General features: G+C 45.0%; 1 protein-coding gene across 1 annotated transcript in view; it reads right to left on the bottom strand.

Annotated features, from left to right (window-relative positions):
* Positions 1 to 1,889: 1,889 nt before the first annotated feature.
* Positions 1,890 to 20,697, bottom strand: part of Nbas (neuroblastoma amplified sequence) — a 284,959-nt gene continuing 266,151 nt past the window's right edge. Inside the window, exons 49-51 of the mRNA XM_013013552.1 lie at positions 17,873 to 18,017; positions 12,418 to 12,546; positions 1,890 to 2,271 (exon numbers count right to left, since the gene is read on the bottom strand). Of these exons, the coding sequence (XP_012869006.1) occupies positions 1,996 to 2,271; positions 12,418 to 12,546; positions 17,873 to 18,017 (550 nt within the window). The 3' untranslated portion in view covers positions 1,890 to 1,995. The remainder of the gene's footprint in view (positions 2,272 to 12,417; positions 12,547 to 17,872; positions 18,018 to 20,697) is intronic.

Genomic DNA, 20,697 nt, shown 5'->3' with positions numbered 1-20,697 from the left:
GGGAGCCAAAGGACCACAGCTGCCCTGTCTTATTCTGCTTTGCTTTCAAAGGGAAAGACTTGGAATAAATGATGAAAGGATTTCTCTGACAAGAAAGACAACATATGGTTGACATTCCAAATGACAACATAAAAACCAATGCAGTAGTTTGAAGCATTTATGCAACTGGTAGAAAGCTGGAGTGATTCCTTTGCTTTTTGTTCTCTTTTTCCCCCATAGGAGCGACTTAAACCTTGGTTAAACATTTGGGTTCTGATGATAAGAACTTGAGTCCTTGAAATAATGGAGGGCAGCTGCAAGGTTGGAGAATGCAGCAGGCACACTTTCTGGGGGGACTTGGCCAATGATGTGGCATATGGCTAGGGCCACCAGAGATCCTGGAAGCATGTTTGGGTCTGGTTGGACAGCTGTTCCCTTGTTTGGGAGAAAGACACACTTCGCTTTTCTCTGAAGTATTTCAGAGGCTTGAACCCAAGTCACCCTCAAGTTCAAGTGCTACTGAAGGGCTAGGCAGGAACTCAGTCTTGGGATAGATAAAAAGTTAAACTTAAGGGTGTGAGTTTATGCAGTTAGTCTCCTCCAAAGATGACTAAATCTTTCTTATCAGAGGACTCTGTGGTGTATCAAGAGGGGCAGGAATGATAAGTCAATGGCAGTAGTGTGGATTGCCATGCAAAGAGATGGTATTCTTAGACACATGGTAGAGCCAGACAGGTATATGGCCTTAGTGGGAATGTGTGGTATACAACACGGAGACTCTTCTGCCCTAAAGCACTATACGGCAGAGAAAAATCATGTAGCATGGTCCACATCCTGTGGCAGAGACCACAGGAAGCCATGTTATGTTCAGCCTGCTGGCGTTGAAGTACCAATAAGGAAACTGCAGGGGTTGCCTTTTCCAATGATAGCGTATCTACAGTAATTATCTATGGTAATTATCTCTGTGCCTGCGTCCAGAGGGCTGCCCCTGGTGGCAATAGCCGCCACGTTGGTGAGGAGGTCCCGTCTGCTTCCTAGGCTGTGGCATGGCTTGGATTGGTGAGACCTAGGAACGCTACCTCTAGGACATCCAGTCCGAGCCTCAGTCCTCAAGTGCAGGTTGCTGCAGTGGGAGAAAGTATCGAACATCCCTTCTGTGGTTTGACAAAGGATGCAAATGTTCCAACCTGATCATGTTGATGCTGACCCAGTGTGAGGCCCTAACCCTGTAGCAACCTTTGTGGCTGGTACCGGCCACAGCCTGTCATAGACTGTAACACTAGGATTACTATTTCTTAGGTGCCTTCTATGCATTTGACAGAGCCTCACATACTATCTATGCAATTCTTTTTTTTTTTTTTTTTGGTCCTGCTGCTTGAACTCTGGGCCTGGGAGCTGTCCCTCAGCTCTTCAGCTCAAGGCGAGTGCTCTATCACTTGAGCCACAGTGCCACTTCTGGTTTTGTGAGTAGTTTATTGGATGTGAGAGTCTCATGGATTTTCCTGCCCAGGCTGGCTTTGAACCACAATCCTCAGATCTCAGCCTCCTGAGTAGCTAGGATTACAGGTATGAGCCACTGGCACCCGACTATTGATGAAGTTCTTGGGATGAATATTACAACCTTATTCTGGGGAGGTAGAATACGTTGTCCTAAACCAGAGAACCAACCGGAGCATCCCTTCTTCCATCCTACAACACCTGACCCAGCCACAGGTGACTGGCACTCTCTCACACACAGTCCAATTATCTGAACTGCAGCTTTTGGTACTCTTGTTAGTAGTATCCTATCCGGAAAAGAAGGTTGAAAAAGAGTCAGTGAACAGGAGGGCATATTAACCAGTCCATATAAGAACGGAAAAAACACAAGGCTTCCAACCAGGCAGGGGCTCATTGTTTCCATACGGCTTTATTTGAAACTTGTTGGAACTGCCTCCTGCTCCCCACGGGACCAGTGTGCAGGTCCAGCACAAGGCCCTGTCGCTCAGGGGCAGGGCCTGCTGGCCTCACACCCAGCGCTCACACCCAGTGCTGCGCTGCACTGAGGGCAGTGCTGAAAGTTCTCAAGGCCCGGTGAGTCCCCCGCACAGCCAGGAGCAGCGACCCGGCTTCAGCCTCGTGGCCGGCCCCCCGCAGGTGTCGAGCCAGCTCCTCCACATCCCAGCGCCCCTGCTGGATGCTGGTCAAGAGGTGGTCAATGATATGCGGATAGAAGCGGGTGGAGATGCACTTCACCAGCAGCCGGGCGTCCAGGAGCAGGGAAAGAAGTTCCTGGTCACAATTGGAATCGTTCACCTTCAAGAAATAAGAAGGAAAAATGTGAGCAGGGTTTGCTGTCAGATTGACTGTGCTCTAACTGGCCGTGACACGTAGCCCGCTGGACGTGGGCATCATGCCTACTTGTGTCTGTTTTGACAACACTTGCTCCACAAAGTACTTAGAAGATGTGTGCATGTGAGGAAACAGACATAGGCAGCAGACATGGCTTCCTTTCAGCATAAGGAGGGCCAGGCCTTGGCTTCCTTACCACACAGGGAGAGCCAGAAACTATATGATGGGAAGGTGATGACCCTGAGCTCCTCATCCAACCATGAAACGGGTACTTTTACTTCTCAGTTTTACTCAGGTAGAAATGAAGTGCAAGAACTTTAATACGATGTAGTCAGTGCGTCGCAGAGCCAGAAGCAGAATTTAGGGCAGTGGTGACTTCCAAAACTGTGCTCTTGGCAACCACATTCTCCATCCACCTCGCTGGCCTTTCCTCATGGTCTATATTCTTCAGCCCTAGTTCTTTCTCAAGTGCAGATCCACAGGAAAACATGTTCTCAATGGGAAAGTCTTTTTTTCTACTCTATGGGAAAAAGAGCAAGTTCCACAATCCCCTGAGTAAGTCAGACAATCAACAGCAGGGTTTAAGTCGCTCTCGCTTAATCCTTTAGGAAGCTCAGCACCGAGTTCCCTTTGTGCTGCTCACTGTGCTGTCTTTCTCCCTGGTCTCATCCTCTTAGTTGACATATGGTTTCCATGACTTTCATAGTTGACAGCTTTTCTGCTTTATGTTGTATTATCATCTTTTCTTTTTGGTGAGGAAATCAAGTCTATGCAGATCGCATTTCGGCAATGTTCACTTACTGCGGCTGTCACGGAACGGCTCATGCCAGGTTCCTCCTAGTGTCATGTTTAGTAATTTATTTTTTGGTTGGTCATGGGGCCTGAACTCTGGGCCTGGGCACTGAGCTCTTCAGCTCAAGGCTAGCGCTCTACCACTTGAACCACAGCGCCACTTCCAGTTTTCTGGTGGTTAATTGGAGATAAGAGTCTAACTGGAGATAAGAGTTCCTGCCTGGGCTGGCTTTGAACCTTGATCCTCAGATCTCAGCCTCCTGTGTGGCTAGGATGAGAGGTGTGAGCCACCGGCACCTAGCCCATGTTTAAACATTTTGATTGTAAGAAATTCAAATCTGATGTGTCAGACCAACCATATCATAAAGCTGTACACAATGTGTTCTTCCTGTGTGATCTCTGACAAGGATGTGAGTGGAGAGGAGAGGGTCAATTGTGTGTGCTAGCTGAAGGAGTACTGCCATTTACAGTCAGCCCACTATGCTGCTGCCCTGTGGCTCACACCTTCCGCCCTAGCTACTCGGGTGGTGGAGCCTGGGCAGACTGCAGTTTGAGGCTAGCCCAGGCACTGTGCTCATGAGACACCCATCTCAACCAACAGCTGGATACCGTGGCATACGGCTGTCGTTGGAGCTATCTAGGAAGTTCAGATGGGAGGTTCTAAGCCAGATGTGCCATAAAGGCTCAACAGAAAAGAAGAAATATCTCAACAGAAAAGGAAAAAACACCTCTGGGTGTGTTGGCATGTGTTTGACAGGCCAGCTACTGTGTGAATGCAGTCCAAGCCAGAATGGGCAAAAAGGAAGACTCTAGCTCAAAAATAGCTCTAAAGACAAAAGGGCTGAAGGTGTAGCTTGATGCAGAACACCGGCCAGTAATGCAGGAAAAACAAAAATACCCAAAACCAAAAAGAAGTTATTGCCCCTGGCAACGATGCCTATCTGCCTCACAACCTAGGGGTTGCCCAAAGCCCAACCTTAATGTCAGCCTCAATGCCACCTTCTTGGAGACATTTTCTCCAGCTCCCTTGGCCACACTCATTCTCCTTCCTCCATGCTCAGACCCACGCCTCGGTGCGCTGTGCTATGGTGAACTGACTGCCGGTCCTGAGGCACAGGGGCTTTACTGCCTTCCTAGCTCAGGATCCAGTAGAGCTGATGGTGGTTAAATGGCTGAATAAAGGGACATTAGTAAACTCAGCCACAATTCTGAAAGCAGTCAAGTTCACGATAAAGATCTGTCTATACGGCGAATCACAAGAGAGGGGGGCACTGGCATCAACTCTGCACATTCTCCGTCCTTCTCCCTGGCCTTGCATCCTGTCACTTGTCCACATAACACACTCTCACTTTTGGCTCTGGGTGTTGGTGGTTTTGGAGGCCACGTGGCAGTCAGACAGGCTTTCCTGCCACGGGCCACAGGAACTCCCACCACACCCTGCGGGCTGCCCGGGAGCTCTCTCCATCCTTCTCCCTCTGCTTCTCTTCACTCCTAGCCAACACACAGCATAACCCCACACAGCTTCTGCCCCGCATCCCAGGGGTGAGCACGGACCCCCGCATGCTAGGCCTCATTACAGGATGAATCCGTTCCTTCTAACCTCATTCACTAGGTGAATTCCATTCATTCTAACCTCACATATGAACATGTGTGGCCGAGTGGACTAGAAATTCATGCTTCCTGTTTACTCACTTCCACCCTACACATGAGCTCTGTTGGGGTGGCAGTGTGGTCTCCATTCACCCCTGCTCTCCCGTGCTCAGCATGGCTGGTCACCTGGCCAGAGCACCCCAAGATTTGTGGGATAAGGATGAATGAATCACTCTGGGGGCTGCATTGTTTCACTCTACATGCGTGTGCATGCATGAATAAACACTCAGTAAATGCACACAATCAGAGGATATCCGGGTTACTTCCATGCTGTGATTTTGATTTATCCTTAAAAATAAGGCGCCCTTCTACCCAAGCCTCCAGGAGAGCAGGGTGTACGGTCTGGGATGCTACAGGCAAATGTTTGGTAAGGTCTACAGACAGAAGGCGGAGGCCACACACTGCACGGTAATTCTTTCTCTGCTGACTTGAGTCTGCAAGGCTGGGACAACTTTTTCATTCTGTTGATTACTTATGGCCCTCACTTTGGAGGCCCCACAGGACTCCACAGAAGGGCGTGACAGATCCTTTCAGCTGGAGAAAAGAGCGGGGTCTGTCAATGACAGCAGGCGAATCCTCTCACTCCCCTCTCCGGCTGTGACAACCTTCAAGTCACTCCTTCCTAGAGGCCTAACGCCCTGTCAGAGGCGGCAGGGAAGGGCAGGCAGGCTGTCTGTTCTCCAAAAGCTTGCTGTTTCTAGTCTAGGCTGAGAAAGCCCAAGGCTGCAGTCATGGAAGCAAAATGGAGCTCATCCATTTGGCCCGGCCCATTCAGAGGTCCCTCGTGTGACTGCTGAGTGGCAGTGAACTTGAGCAGTCATCAGGGAAAGATTAGGGGGTGGGGGGAGGGAAATTTTGGTTGATCTCCTAATAATGAAGTGCTAGGAAAAGAAAACTAGCTGGTGTTATTTTTTCCCCTCCTGATTTTTTTTGCCTGCTCTGGCTCTTTTCAGAAAGGACAAAATGGCCAGAGCATAGTTTGTAATTGTTATGTGCAAGAAAAATATTGCAGAGACAACAACTACACGTGCATTCGGGACATAACAGAAAGTGAGCGAAGATAGAGAGCTGGCCTCTGTCTGACCCATTCCAACAACTGCATTTGGAAGTAGACTTTGAAAAATGGAGAGCCTCAATTTAGAGCGAGGACAGCCCCTCTGCACACCAGGCTGCTGTGTCAGGTCACCATGACCACACTTAGCCTTCTGGCTGGCACAGCCATGGGCTTCGAGTTCCACCGCAGCACTTGACAATATCACCACCTTGTTCATTGTCAGGCCTCAGATTTTCTTCACTCTTTTTTTATACTGAAAAACCTGGTACTACTACACAGACACCTGGTTCTGTTTTTAATACTCACCATGGATTCTAATAACGTCATTCTTTTTGAAATAGAAAAGAGGAGAAGTAAAAAAGAAAAAAAATAGCTTGAGTATTCTTTGCTCTTTATCTAGATCAGTGATAAGAAAATTTTTACCCCAACAGCAACTATTTGCACAGTATTGTTAACAATGCATCATGTGTTACTTGTATTCTTTTTTTTTTTTGTAGGTAGTGGGGCTTGAACTCTGGGCCTGAGCGCTTTTCCTCAGCTCTTCAGCTCAAGGCAAAAACTCTACCATTTGAGCTTCAGCGCCACTTCTGGTTTTCTGGTGGTTTATTGGAGATAAGAGTTTCACAGAATTTTTTGCCCGGGCTGGCTTTGAACCATGATCCTCAGATCTCAGCCTCCTGAGTAGCTAGGATTACAGGCATGATCCACCAGTGCCCGGCTGTGATATTTGTATTCTTGACTCCAACAATTCTACCCATGTTTCTGCATAGTTTTCACTTTAAAAAATTTTTACTAGCTGACAAAACCCTGTTGAATAGATATTATTGTTTATTTAATTTAGGCTATCCAACTTTAACTATTACTAATTGTTAATGAAAATCTACAATGAATGTTTTGCATACCCATTTTCCTTTTTGAAATGATATTTTTATTATATTTAAGTAGTTGTATGATGAGATTACCATGCAACATGTGAATTTATTAGTGCAATCATCTTGATCAATATTTTATTCTGTATTTTATTTATTCCCACAGGATAAATCATCAGGAAAGACATTATTGGGATATTACTGATTAAAATATAAAAAATTCTTACATTTAACTTCTAACCCTCAGTACCTCAACACAACTGAGGATAAGATAGGGTCTCTGAAGAGGCAATAAAGCTTGAGTAAAATCAGTGGATGGCTTCTAATCCACTATAAATGGTGTTTTTATAAGAACAGAGGACCAGAAAATACCCAGAAACTAGGGTCAACCATTTAATGACACAGGGACTCTGCACGCCAACGAGAGAGAGAGAGAGAGAGAGAGAGACAGAGACAGAGACAGAGACAGACAGAGACAGAGACAGAGAGAGACAGAGAAAGAGAAGAGAGAGGAGAGAGGAGAGAGAGAGAGAGAGAGAGAGAGAGAGACCACTGAAGAAACCAATCTTTGCTATCAGACTTCCTGTCTCCAGAATTGAAAAAAACAAAAAAAAGGAAGTTCTTCTGTGAAAACCGCCCGCCTGTAGTGGCCCTAGCCAAGCGCCGTGGTGAGTGGGGACAGGATCCGTGCTCTCTGCAGGCTGTCCACACGGATGTGAGGGTGGCCACATAAAAAGGGCAGACTGCGGTCCTGCTGTGAAGGCACTGCTGCCGCCCATGCTTGGCAAAGGTGTCATATTTTCAAGAAGAAAGCCATTTGCTCAATTAGGAGATTGCTGATGGTACCTCAAGGCTGCTTGCTTGACTGACCTTTTGCTTGTTTTTTGGAGACGCAGTTTCACTATCCAGCCCAAGTTGGCCTGGAATTTAGCTCAGGATAAATGCATGCTTTATTTTGAAATTTTACTTATTTGCAAGAATGAATTTTTCCCCATATGTATAATTTTGGGGCAAAGGGATTTGCTCATTTAATTGTTTAAAACCCCTCTGCACATCACCTTTACAATGAAATTAAATTACAAAAATGTCTAAGAGTCTTAAATTGACCAGGGATTGATTTTGGTGTATGGCTATCAAAAATCACTAATCCTTTATAGATATTGGCTTAATTGGTGCATTAAGGAGGGAAAAAAAGAGCCCTATTTTGTGATCCTGGGATCTAGTATGGCATTTTATAGTAAGCATAAGGTAGGTCTACAAGGGTTATTTAGGTTAATCCTCTTACCCAATAACTGAAATAGAGTGAGAAATAGTCTGGTGGTATGAAGACAGAAAGCAGCCTTTGGGTTAAAGATCAATGTCTGGGCCTGGTTTCCATGCTGAGCAGCTGTGTGACCTTGCTAAGGACAATCCCTCTGAGCTCCAGCTTCCACAGCACAAACACAGGCTGTGAGGTAGGGGGATGGCCCAGCTTTGAAGTGCCTGGCACAAGGTCTGGTGAAGAGCTCAAGCTCAGCAAACAGAGGACGCTATGGCAGTCAAACAGAGCAGGGGGAAGGACTCACATATATTTATCATAGATGAGTAAAATGCTTGCCATCTGTGTGAGAGAGCAGTGTGTGTGTGTGTGTGTGTGTGTGTGTGTGTGTCTGTGTGTGTGTGTGTGTGTGTCTGTGTGTCTGTGTGTGTGTGTCTGTGTGCTGAGACTGTTTTTGAGAATCAATGAAACTTTGCAGATCTTTGCAGAAAGAAATCTATTAAAGTACAAAGTACTACTGTTTCCAACCCATTAAAATGTTATCTGCTTAATTCCTCTTTCAACAATAGGTAATGAACCTTCTCTGAATTAAAATCTTTGATTTTATGGATCTACATCAAGCTAAGAGTAATTACAGTAATGAGGTAAGCTGAAATTCAGTAGCACACTGCAGGCAGGGCCTCATTACAATTATTTTAAAAAAAGACTATTTAACATTATTTCACTGTTTAGGCAAGGATATTTGCTTTATTTTTATATATGCTATTACTTAATAAAGGTTACTAAAGATATCAACCACAGGCCGGGCATGATGGTGCATTCCTGCGATCCCAGCTGCTCCTCTCCGCTTCTGCCTGCCGTGGGCTATGCAGCTATAGCTGCAGGGTCCCTCCACGATGCTCTGTATCACCACAGCCCCAGACACAATGGAGCCAAGAGACTATAGACTAAACCCTCAGAAATCATAAGTCAAAATGAATTTTTCTTCCTTCTGTTTCTCTTGGGTATTTTGTCACAGCAACAAGAAAATGACTAACACAGTATGACTTCCAGTGTTAAATCCCATTGCTTCCTAGCTGTGTGAGCTATTTCTAACTCCATGGAGGGTGGAAGGCAGGGTACTCCCTGGAATGTGGGGTGGGAGAGATGCACTGCACAGTAAGGTACCCTGAGGAAGAGAGAAGGCAGCAATGGGGAATGGAAGCTACCGCACATCTGGAGTTACAAAACAGGAACATTTCCCGTGTACAAAAGCTATCATAAATATGCTGCTGCTGACTTTAATCAAATGAGCCAACCAAGAAAGTCCATCTGAGTATAACATCTTCTAGAGATGAGATCCAAACACACCAGCAGGGGTAACCTTCTTGGAGACACTACGTCTTTGCAGGTGAGTTCTCAACCTCATGGAAACTGTAGGGTGTGGACCTCACAGGGATTTGTGCAATATCATCTGAAGGATGGACTTTGCCATTCTGGCGCAGAGAATGGGCCATCTGCAAAAGGTTACAAGCAGCCACCAGAGACATGCTGTCTGAGCACAGCTTAGTGGAAGTCAGTGCTGCCACTCGAGGCAAACCCTGCACAGCCTCCGGCATCACCCTTGTCACTGCTAACACCCACACTGCTGTCAGCACCTGATAATGACCAGTGAAACCATAATGCTGTGGTGCTTTTCCACTAGCAGCTGCATTCTGAGCAGACCTGATTACTATCGGGGACCCCTCTGCCAGGTGTTATTCTTTTAATGTCAACAGGAATTCCCATCAATGGCCAATAAGTAGAAAGGTATGGATGAACTCTAGCCCCTTATGGATGGAGGGAACACTGAAATGAAAAACAAAACAAACAAAAAGCAAAGTTTTCTATTTTTCACTTCGTTACCAAATATGATTTGAAAACAGCCAGGAGTCCTGCAAAAATGCCCACTGACACTCTCCTCTGAGAAGTCCAACATGACTCTGTGACTTTTCCCATCACTGACAGAAGGCTTGACAGAAACAACTCAAGAGAGAAAAGATTTATTTTGCTAATGGGTTTCAAAGTTTCAGGCTATGATAGCAAGGAAGGAATGGCAGTGCCACTCTAAAGGGTGGAAAGGAAGCAGAAAGGAGCAGTAGGAAGGAGTTAATATAAGATATACAGACCCTTCCCCGTCCTGGGGCTGGGAATATGGCTTAATGGTAGAGTGCTTCCCTAGCATGCATGAAGCCCTGCATTTGATTCCTTGGTATCACAGAAAGAGAAGCTTTTTCTGGCTCAAGTGGTAGAGTACTAGCCTTGAGCACAGAGAAGTTCAGGGACAGTGTGCCCGGGCCCTGAGTTCAAGCTCCAGGACTAGCCAAAAAAGAAAAAGATACAGTCCCCAAACACACATCACTAGTGATCTCCAACCACAGCCCACTCTCCACAGCTCAACGACCTTCCAATAGTCTGTTTACAATTGAATCCATCAATGGATTAAGCCATTCATTAGGTCAGGGCCCTCATGATCTGTCTCTAGAACACACTCACACACATATACACACAGACACACATATACACATACCTAGATATGCTTTCCTAATCTCCTACACATTCTCAATCCAATCAAGTTGACAAGCAAATCTAACATCACAATGACTCATTACTGCAGCTGGGAGTCCATGATAAGGTACAATCAAATTTCATGTCTACAGCACACTTGAAATGACAAGTTGTGAGATGAAGAACAGATTAGCACTTTTGTAAAGGGCTTGCGGGGAGGCAGGCAGGTGAAGGTAACTCAGCCTATAAAGCACAGAATGAGAATATTCTCGTGATGAACTGTTGTGGAACGTGACTGTAGCCTTACACATAGCAATCTATGTGAAACAATATCACAGAGAACTGTACACAGAAACACACACATACATACAACAGTGTGCAGAGAATTGACAAAATCCAAAAATTTTAACCGTTTTATCCTGGTGAAAATAAACTAAACCTAACTTTGTGAGACTTTTACCCCATCAGAGGAGGTTGGTAAAAGCGTGAGTTCTCACAGTACAACTGAATGTGAATTCAAAATTGTCTTAAAATGAAAAGCCAATAAATGCTAAAATATGGAAAACTCTAACTTTAGCTCATTGGAGAATGCAAAAGCGTAAGGCTACTCAGCCTTTTACTATCTAAACACTTGCTAAGCGTTCAGATAGGCTAGCTTAATATGTTACAGCTGTCTCATACTGAGTTCCTAAAGTAAGGGTCTCAATGGCAGGTGGGGCATCTAATTTATATCAGTGACTCTGATTTTTGCACCTGATGGAGCAACAAGGTTTGACGCTATTATGCCAACCTTGAGCATCCTTCCCATAGCTGGCAGAGCCATGAGGACACCAGTGTCAGGACCACAGAGCACATGTTCAGATATCAATCCTATGGAGGTCTACTCGTCCTGCCTAACACTGCTTGTGTACTGCGGCGTTCTCATTTACATTCCTTACTTCAATAGCCAGCATAGGGGGCAGGGAGAGAGTATTGTGAAGATAGAAGGTTGGCCAGTAGTTCAAGATCTCTGTTCTAGTTGCAGTTCTGACAGGTGCATTTGAGAGAAACAATCTTTAAAATGAAAACGGATGCATTCACCTATGGAATCACAATCAGGAGTGCATCAGGAGAGCTCCACGCAGGATGGAGAGGGTTAGACCATGTAAAATACATCACTGTTTTGTTCTCTAAGAGGCTCCAGAGAGCGCCAGAACAGAGTCTAACACAGATGTGGCAGAAGGCAGGCAAAAATGCATTGAAGGTAGCCCAATTTTCTCCAGCTTGTTCTCCCTTCCTGATTACTTGGATTTACAAGAGAAAAAAAAACTGAATAAGAAATAAACTCACTATAATGATCAATTTCACATGCAGTCTCAAAGTCACACAATTGTTACTTTTGCACAGATAATCAAGGAGCAACCAAGCAATGAGTCCCCTCAGTACTTGGGTCCAGCATTCCCAGGGGAACCCCCAGGGCCAATTATTAGTGATAACAGAGAGACTCCAAACCTCTGCAGACACTTTTGTCTCAAAAATACAGGTAAGTGACTGAAGGCAGCAGTTTTCTCATTTTATTCGTAATGTCTATGTCCAGATCAGTTACATTCTAACTTTCTGTCATCACCGACAACAACCATTTTTTACCTTTTTTAGCAGCTACCCCCAGGTTTACATCCCAGGACAAAGCACCTGTCGGGTCCCAGGAGCTCCCTAGACTCAAAGCCAAGAAGACTGATCCATGAGACTTATATGCTGCTTCTTTGGAAAAACCATTTTGTTACATCTATGAGTCTGGCTCATGAAGGGTGGAGTAAATGTCTGTAAAACCATCCACGATGCATGTACAGTTCCAACATAACAGAGATAGCTACTGTGCTCAGAGAAGACTGAACATAAAGCAATTAGTCATCATTATTTTTTATGAGACTAATAGTGCTAAGCCATTTCTCCGAGGCAAGGTGGAATCTCAGTTGGCCTACCTCAGTGACAGTTGAGATCTGCTGCAGGGCCACAGCATGCAGGCTCTCATCTTGGCTTTCCAGGAGGAGCTTCAGGGAGGGGAGCAGGAGGGACTGGCGAAGCAGCAGCAGACTCAGCTCCTTCACACTCTGAAACCACAGAGGCACCAGGTGAGCGGACTCGGAAGCATGTCTCATCTCTGAAGCATCTTTCTACCCTTTTACTAGGAATGAGTGTGTATGTGCACACATGTGCATAAAGCACACTCGGTGCCATAAGGAAATACAGTCTGGTATCCATGTCCCTTGCTTCAAGGCAAACAGAGTATCTCTCCAAGCTGTCAGCTGCTCACACGCACTACTTCTAGTGGCTGGATCGTACCGCTGTGTGCATCCGTGCTCATTTATTTTCTCTGGCTCTCACACTAGCTTGCCTACAAGCAAAATGTGTGAGGAGGGTCCCTGTCTACATCTGCTTTGCAATGTTTGAGGTGTGTGTGTGTGTGTGTGTGTGTGTGTGTGTGTATGTGTGTTTGTGTTTGCATTAATGTCAATGAATACAATGTGCAACACTGAGCATATGTTAAGGGCTTCAGAATAGTAGCTGTTTTCACTTGCTAATGTTATTAATACCTAATTATAACGCACTAAAAGAAAGTAAATTAAGAAATAATCATGCAAAACCTCTTTATGATTCTACTGTCAAAGTGAGTTGAATCCCTGATATATCCAAGATATTCTTTTTCTTCTTCAGTTTTCTTTCATTTTTGAAGTACTGAGGTTGGAACTCAGGACTTGTGCTTGCTAGCCAGGTGTGCTACCACTTGACACACAAGATAGTCTGTCTTCATGTAAACTATTTGTGGTACAGAAAAATTAAAAGTTATGGATTCCTATAGGTGTGCCTGAATTTTATTCTCAGCTTTTTTATTATACTAGGTTAGCATTTCACGAGAGAACAGGATTTAAAACAAGGTAACATATGGTAATTTTATATAACAAAAGAAATAAAAGTATAATGCATACAACAAAGGCATAAAAGAATAATAATAAAAAAAACCCTGCAAGCTGTTTTGCCCTACTGAGCTCACTGGTTGGACGTCCTGACTTTGGATGACACCAAGAACAGAATGCTTGGACTGAAGAGCAGATAATGAAGGCAGCCCCATTTAGAGAAGCAGAAAGCAGGGGTTGTTTTGAAGAAAAGGATGGGGAGGCTCACGGCCCTCCAGGGGACTGATCTCGCCGTGCTGCTCCACAGCAGCAGATCAGAGAAGAAAAATCCAAATAGATGGTATTTTCAAAATTCCTTTACATTATAAAGCAGAGATAAATTGAGGCTGACACAAAGAAGCTCCATTTAAAGCCTAGGACAAAGGCCTCATTGCAATTCCGTGCATTGTAGTTCTCTCATCTCCACACAGCATGTCTGTCCTGGAGATCAGCAAGGCCTTCAAGTTTCGCAGTGCAAGGCTGTATTCTGCAAAGTGTTTTGTGGAAATACATACAGCAAGCAGTCTGGATTCTAATCAGGCAAGCATGGTGTGCCTTCGAGAACATGCCTGCACAGATGTCTCTCCAAACACCTGGGCCAAGGAGAAATACTGGACTTTCAGCTGGAAAGACCAGAGCTGCAGAAAGCATGTGGATGAAAGAAGCATAAATGGGGAACGTAACCCTGTGGCCTGGCTACCATGCCCTGACGTGATGCCTGTTACCCTCCCCCCCTCCTTACATCCCCCAGCACTCTGGGCTCCCTGCCTGCACAGCCACAGAGAGCATCGCCCAGGGGCCTTTCTACATGGCAGAAGCATCCTGAATCAGCACTGTCCCATGCAGTGGCCACAAGCCACAACCCACAGTACAGGTGTGGCTAGTGTTCCTAGGGAACTGCACTTTGAATTTTGCTTTTGGGTTTTTGTTTTTTGTTTTTTTGGTGCCATCCTGGGGCTTGAATTTAGGGGCTGGGTATTATCTCTGAAGGTTTTTTGCACAAAGATTGTGCTCTACCACATGAGCCACAGCTACACTTTGTGACTTTTTGGCAGTAACTGGAGATAAGAGTCTCATAGACTTTCCTGCCCAGTCTGGCTTCTAATCACTTCAGATCTCAGCCTTCTGAGTAACTAGGATTATAGGCATGAGCCACCGGTGCCTGACCTAATTTTACTTAAGTTTAACTTTAATAGTCACATGTGGCCTGGGGCTCCCATAACGGAGGGCAATTGCTAGATGCCAAACCCGCACAGGGGGTCATCTCTGCCCTTTCTCTTTAAAAAGTCACTGAAGACTCCACCTCCTCTGGGAACATACCTCGATTTCCCCAGTTCTCACTATATTTTGCAAATATTTCCTATTTATGTCTTTTGTGCAGAGAAACTACAAGTATCCATCCCGTTGAGAGCCAACATGTTCTCATTCCTCATATTCCCAAGTTAGGTGGCGCATGCTATGCTCAAGGAAACAAACGTATATAATTCCCTTTCCTCATGGTCATACCTGCTTATGCAATGAGTCAGTAGTGATCGGTAAAGAAGTTCTCAGCAATTTATGATGCTTACACCAAGCACAATAGTTGGCTGATACGTTTAATGACAATTTAATGATAATTTAAGGATAAATTTTATGAAATAACTTGCCTACCCTTCTGAAGACTCATAATGGGTAGGTGGCACAGAGCCAGGCCAGGATACCTAAGAGTTCCATTGATGTGCACCTCTGAGTAGTTCCTGCCTCTTAGCTAACAGCTCTCAGCCCCTGCCTTGGCTCGTCCTTCATATCCCATCCCTTGCAGTTATTTGGTTTGATTTTGTATTTTGTTTTGATTCTTTTTTTTTTTTTTGAGACAATCAGGGAAGCAAAACCACACACACCCCTCCAAGATGGTCACAAGGTGCGGGGGATGCAGGGCCCAAAGGGTTTGTCACAAGCACCATAGGCCCTGGACCAGGCTGAGTTCTTTCCACTGCAGCCCTTGCCCACTTAGGGTCCTGACCCACCACACTGCTGGCCATGAACTGCACCCTTGCCTCTCGGGTCACGATGGACTTGGCGCCTGATCTTTCTCGGTCTATGGTCTTCACCCACAGAGGTAGCTATTCCAACTGAACTCCCAACTGCTCGCTAGACGGCCTCCATGCACCACCACCCTGAGTTGTCCCCACAAATCCTTTAAGGAAGGGACTATTTTAGCCCCACTAATGAGATGAGGAAAGTAGGTATAGAAAAGGGTGAAAGACCTGAATCACAATCTCATCTGATTCTAAAACTCAGGCTCCAGCCATTCTAGAAAGTGACTCAAGCACAAGGTAGAGTATTCACATTTGAGATTCAGGAGCTGAGGGTTAGGCAGCTCACTTAGTAGTGGGGTGACTCACTCCCACACAATAGTTTATAGCATCTGAGACTCTAATTCATGCCGTGGCTCAGTAAAAGCTTGGACCTTCAGGGACAGTCACAAATAGCTGGAACTTGGCATCCTACATGTGTGAATGCCAACAACCCATGTGATGTCAGTGTCTTTTCCTACACATCTCCACTCTTGAGAAGGATTCCTATATTGCTATGGATACAAACTGAGAAGAAAAATCTAGAACTTTAAAGATTATGGGACACATGACCAGTGAAAACCAGTGGTTTTATCTTGTAATAACTCTCCCAAGGAAAAACATCATGGCCCCAACGCAGCAGGTGTCATGCGCACGAGCAGGCAGCGGCAGAAGGCATTGTGAAGAATGACAAGGACAGCAGTGTGAATGTGGGAGCTGGGCAGGGATGGGGAATGGGATGATGGGAAAGGGTGAGTCCAGCCAAGAGCTCAGTCAGAGCAGAGCTACCAAAGACATTAGCCTGAAATAGAAGCCAGCCATGGGGATTTTTACCACCCCAGTCCTATCAAATACTATGAACTCTGAAATTAAGCTACATAACTTCTGAATGTGGTAAAATAAAAGGATATTTCCACCTTCTAGTAGTGTTCCTTCCTTTGTAATACTTTTAGTGGCTGTTTGAGCTTAATCAGCCATCAATTAAAATAGTATGCACCATTTTCAAACTTCCACTAATGAAAGCATTTAATATCTATCTCTGTGCCCAATTAAGAAAATAAACTGAGGTAGCATAAAGAAAATGAAGAAAAGTCACAGTGCCAACAGAACTTGAGTTAATCTTTTATTAGGTAAAGTAGAACAGAGACCTGTTCCTCTCTCCATCCCAGGAGAATCCCAGAGCCTAGGAGCTACTACTGTGGATGAAGCAGCACACAGGTAATCTCAGGTAAGCCTCCTTCTGGGTTAGAGTCATAGGTGAGGAAATAGCTCACACCAGTGGATCATCCAATGCAGCCCAAATCACACTCATTAGTGAAAGCAGAAAGTATTTTTAATGTTGGCATTTAGAATGTTTTATAAAATTATTTTGCTGGTCTGGTGGTTGGAAGGCTTCTTTAAATGAGTAAAATATTTTAAAGTTTAATAATAATAATAAAACAGAAAAACACTTATCTAGCTGGGCACTGGTGGCTCATACCTATAATTCTACCAACTCAGGAGGCTAAGATCTGAGGATCATGGTTCAAAGGCAGCCCAGGCAATTAACCAGCAAAAAGCTAGAAGCAGAGAAGCAGTAGAGTGTCACCCTTAAGTGAAAAAGCCAAGAGAGAGTGTGAGGTTCTGAATTCAAGTCCCAGTACTAGTACCAGATGCATATATCTTACCTAGTCCTTATTCAAAAACTAATTCATTAATTGTGTATTCACAGTAAGAAGTTTCCTTGGATGAGTACAAGGAAAATTCAAAGGATCATATTTACAGTTTTTTAAAATTTATCTATTATCAAGTGAAAATTTAAAACCAATTAATTTACTATCATCATGGAAATGCTCACATTTCAGACATAAATTGTTCAATTTACTGCTGGGGGAAGATCCAGAGCAGGGGCTGTAATTAATAGCATGTACAAAATGTTTGCACACAGACCCATGCGGATAAGTACCTCTGAGACAGTCAGATCATGGGATCAGACCGAGAACAAACGTCAAATCAGAGGTGGTTGAGTTTTTACCCTATGTTGCAGAAGATATAGTAGTTATGTAGTCTCTTGACAATGGGGTCAAGGAAGTATGTTTAAATCGGATCTGGGTGGAGAGACGGCTAAGGCTTATGTATTCCTTTACTACTAGCCTAGTTCAGACAGATAACACAGGGCTATTCTGAGCCCCTGGGACAGCAGCTGGATTTGATATACAAAGGCACCCAGGGGAAAAAGTGTTTTCTGCTCTGGAATTTGTAGAAGGAATACTGAGCTCTGACAAAGAAAACTTCTTCAGAGCATCCTTCCTCTATTGTTCTTCACCTGATATGCTCCACATGGTGGGCCTTACCGGGGATGGCTTAGGCTAAGTGTTCCTGCAGTAGTCACAGGCTTGCTTAGAATGAAGCATTCTGAGAAGAAAGCCGAGCACCCCGCGGAGACTTACCTCTGCAGGCAGCATCTGCCTGGTGTCGTACAAGGAGCGGCACATTTTTAACACCTCATTCCCCAGCTCCTTCCTGTTCTCCACTGTACATCTGGTCAGCATCACAGTGGCTAGCCTTACCCATGGATTACTGCTGGTGCTGCTTCTAATGGAGACAGACACAAAGCATTGGAAATGAATAAAACTCTTATCACTGTGATGAGGACTTACTGAACAGAGCCGAAGGCCCCCTCTCCCTCGCCCCCAGTCTGCAGAGGCTGGCCACTGAGCTGCACCTTGGTGGGGACGGATATAGTGGGCTTGTTCCTTTCCCTTTCACAGGGCTGCTCAGGCTCTAACAACAGACAAGTGAAGGGCAGATTTCCTCCACTGCCTCAGGAGTAGGGGAACAGTTATTCACTAAACATTTTACCACTCAGTCTGATGCTGCCTTACAGCTGTAGATTTTACACACTGAACAACTATGATGTTCCTTCCCCTGAGAGAATTCTCTGCCTTGTCCCTTGAAGTCACTTGTGAGTGTAATAATGACAAAGGCACTAACAACACTGCCAAAGCCTTAGGCAAAGCCTGCTGGGTCAGCTCAGAGGACAGCATATTGCCAGGGCAGTGGGCCAGGATCTGCTTCCACTCCAGCCCGCACCTCTGTTCTCCTGGCTTTCTCTGGGCTGTGTCACCATTGTGGAAACAGTAGTCTGTCAGTGGTGACCCCGTCTTGACAGCACAACAATGTAGCTTTGACAACAAATTATCCCAACAGATTTTTACCAGTCCGCTGGGACACACTGCATGCGAACTATGAATCTTCCAGAAGTTACAAGTCTATTGTACTTTTCATGTATATTCGTATAAGGGAGTAAACCCAGACACCAGAGATCACTCAGGCTCAATATCCCGAATCTAAAGATCTGAAATTCCAAATGCTCCAAAGTGTGAAACTTTTTGAAAGCTGAATGATGTCATATCAGACCCTGGGTGACAGGTCATAAGCCAAGTGCAGGTGCACTAAAATATTCTATAAAATTACCTTCGGGTGGCACATAGAGTACAGATGACACCCAAATAAATTTCATTTAGACTTGGGTCCCATCCCCAACATATCACATGATGTACAATGCAAATATTCCAAAAGCCAAACTTGAAAAACACTTTTGGTTCCAAACACTTGAACAAAGGAATTCACACCTTGTCCTGGTCAGCTAGCCATGAGGTAGCTCAAGCAAATCTTTAAACTGACTGTACTGACCATCTCACACCTTCCTTCTCTTCCCTTCTCTTCTTTTAATATTTTGGCTAGTTTGGAGGTACTACAATCATTCATTGGCTAGTCTAGGAAAAAAAACCTGCTCAAAAGTAATTCTGAGAATCCATTTTAAAGGAGTCTCTGTGGGGAAAGCAATGTGAGCCAGAAAATCAAAAACAAGGGCAAGATTGGCTCCAACTTATTCTCCTGCTGTCCCTCAGGAAGAGGAGCCAGGCTGCCCAGAGCCCATGCAGACTGCTGGACATGTGACCTGACTATGATTAAAAAAAAAAAAAACAAGGACTTTCATCACACACAGGTTAGCAATCTACAAGTTTCATTTTGTAAGTGAATATAAAAGTAAGACAATACCTATACAATTTGTCTATAAATGAATTCAATGTTTTACATGTAATAAATGTTTTCAGTGAAATGGATTTGGTCCAGGGGAGGGGAGAGCGGGAGGAAGGAGGGGGCGAGGGAAGAATAACTTTAGTCACTGCTCTAAAAGTAAAGAAAGAGAATAAAACTAGAGTTAACAAATCTACCCCAAATACTCTCTATGGAATAATGAAACAAAAGAGGCTATAGGGCTGGCTGGTGCCTGTCATCTTAGCTACTCTGGAGGCTGAGATATGAGGATTGTGGTTCCAAGCCAATCAGGACAGGAAAGTCCATAAGACTCTTATCTTCCAGAAAAGCCTGGAAGTGGAGCTGTAGCTCACGTAGTAGAGCTCTAGCTTTGAGAAAAAAACACAAAAAACCCTCAGGGCCACTGAAACTGAAGGTTCCAAAAGGGACATGTCTGCACTGCAGTTTAAATGCTGCAAGCACAGTAGCCTCCTTGGAATCCGAGCCACTGACAGGTAGAGACAGGAGAAGGAAGTTCAAGGCCAGCCCAAGCAAAACTAGCAAGACCCTGTCTCAAAAAATACACACAGGGGCTGGGAAGGTGGCGCAGTGGTAGAGCGCTTGCCTTGCATGCCTGAGGCCCTGGTTCGATTCCTCAGCACCACATAAGCAGAAAAAGAAAAAAGCTAGAAGTGGCACTGTGGCTCAAGTGGTAGAGTGCTAGCCTTGAGCTGAAGAGCTGAGGGACAGCACCCAGGCCCAGAGTTCAGGCCCCACGAACACACACACACACACACACACACACACCCAAAAGGGCTGGAACACACACACACACACACACACACACACACCCAAAAGGGCTGGAACACACACACACACACACCCAAAAGGGCTGGAACACACACACACACACACACACACACACACCCAAAAGGGCTGGGCTGGTGGCATGTCTCAAGTGGCAAAACTTTTGCCTAGCAGGCTCAAAGCCCTGGGTTCAATCCCCAGGACTGCAAAAATCAAATAGTTCAGCTAGGATTCTGTTCTTAAAAATTCACAAGGCAAGCCAGGTGCCAGTGGCTGAGACCTAGAATCCTAGCTACTCAGGAGGTTGAGACCTGAGGATCTCAATTCCATGCCAGCCTAGGCAGGAGACTCCGAGAGACTCTTATCTCTAATTAGCCACCAGAAAACCAGACGTGGCACTGTGGCTCAAAGTGGTAGTCCATTT

Source organism: Dipodomys ordii, unplaced genomic scaffold (genome assembly GCF_000151885.1).
Source record: "Dipodomys ordii isolate 6190 unplaced genomic scaffold, Dord_2.0 Scaffold20, whole genome shotgun sequence".
NCBI lineage: Eukaryota > Metazoa > Chordata > Mammalia > Rodentia > Heteromyidae > Dipodomys > Dipodomys ordii.
Note: the sequence above shows the minus strand (reverse complement) of the source record. Positions and strands in the feature narration are given on the sequence as shown.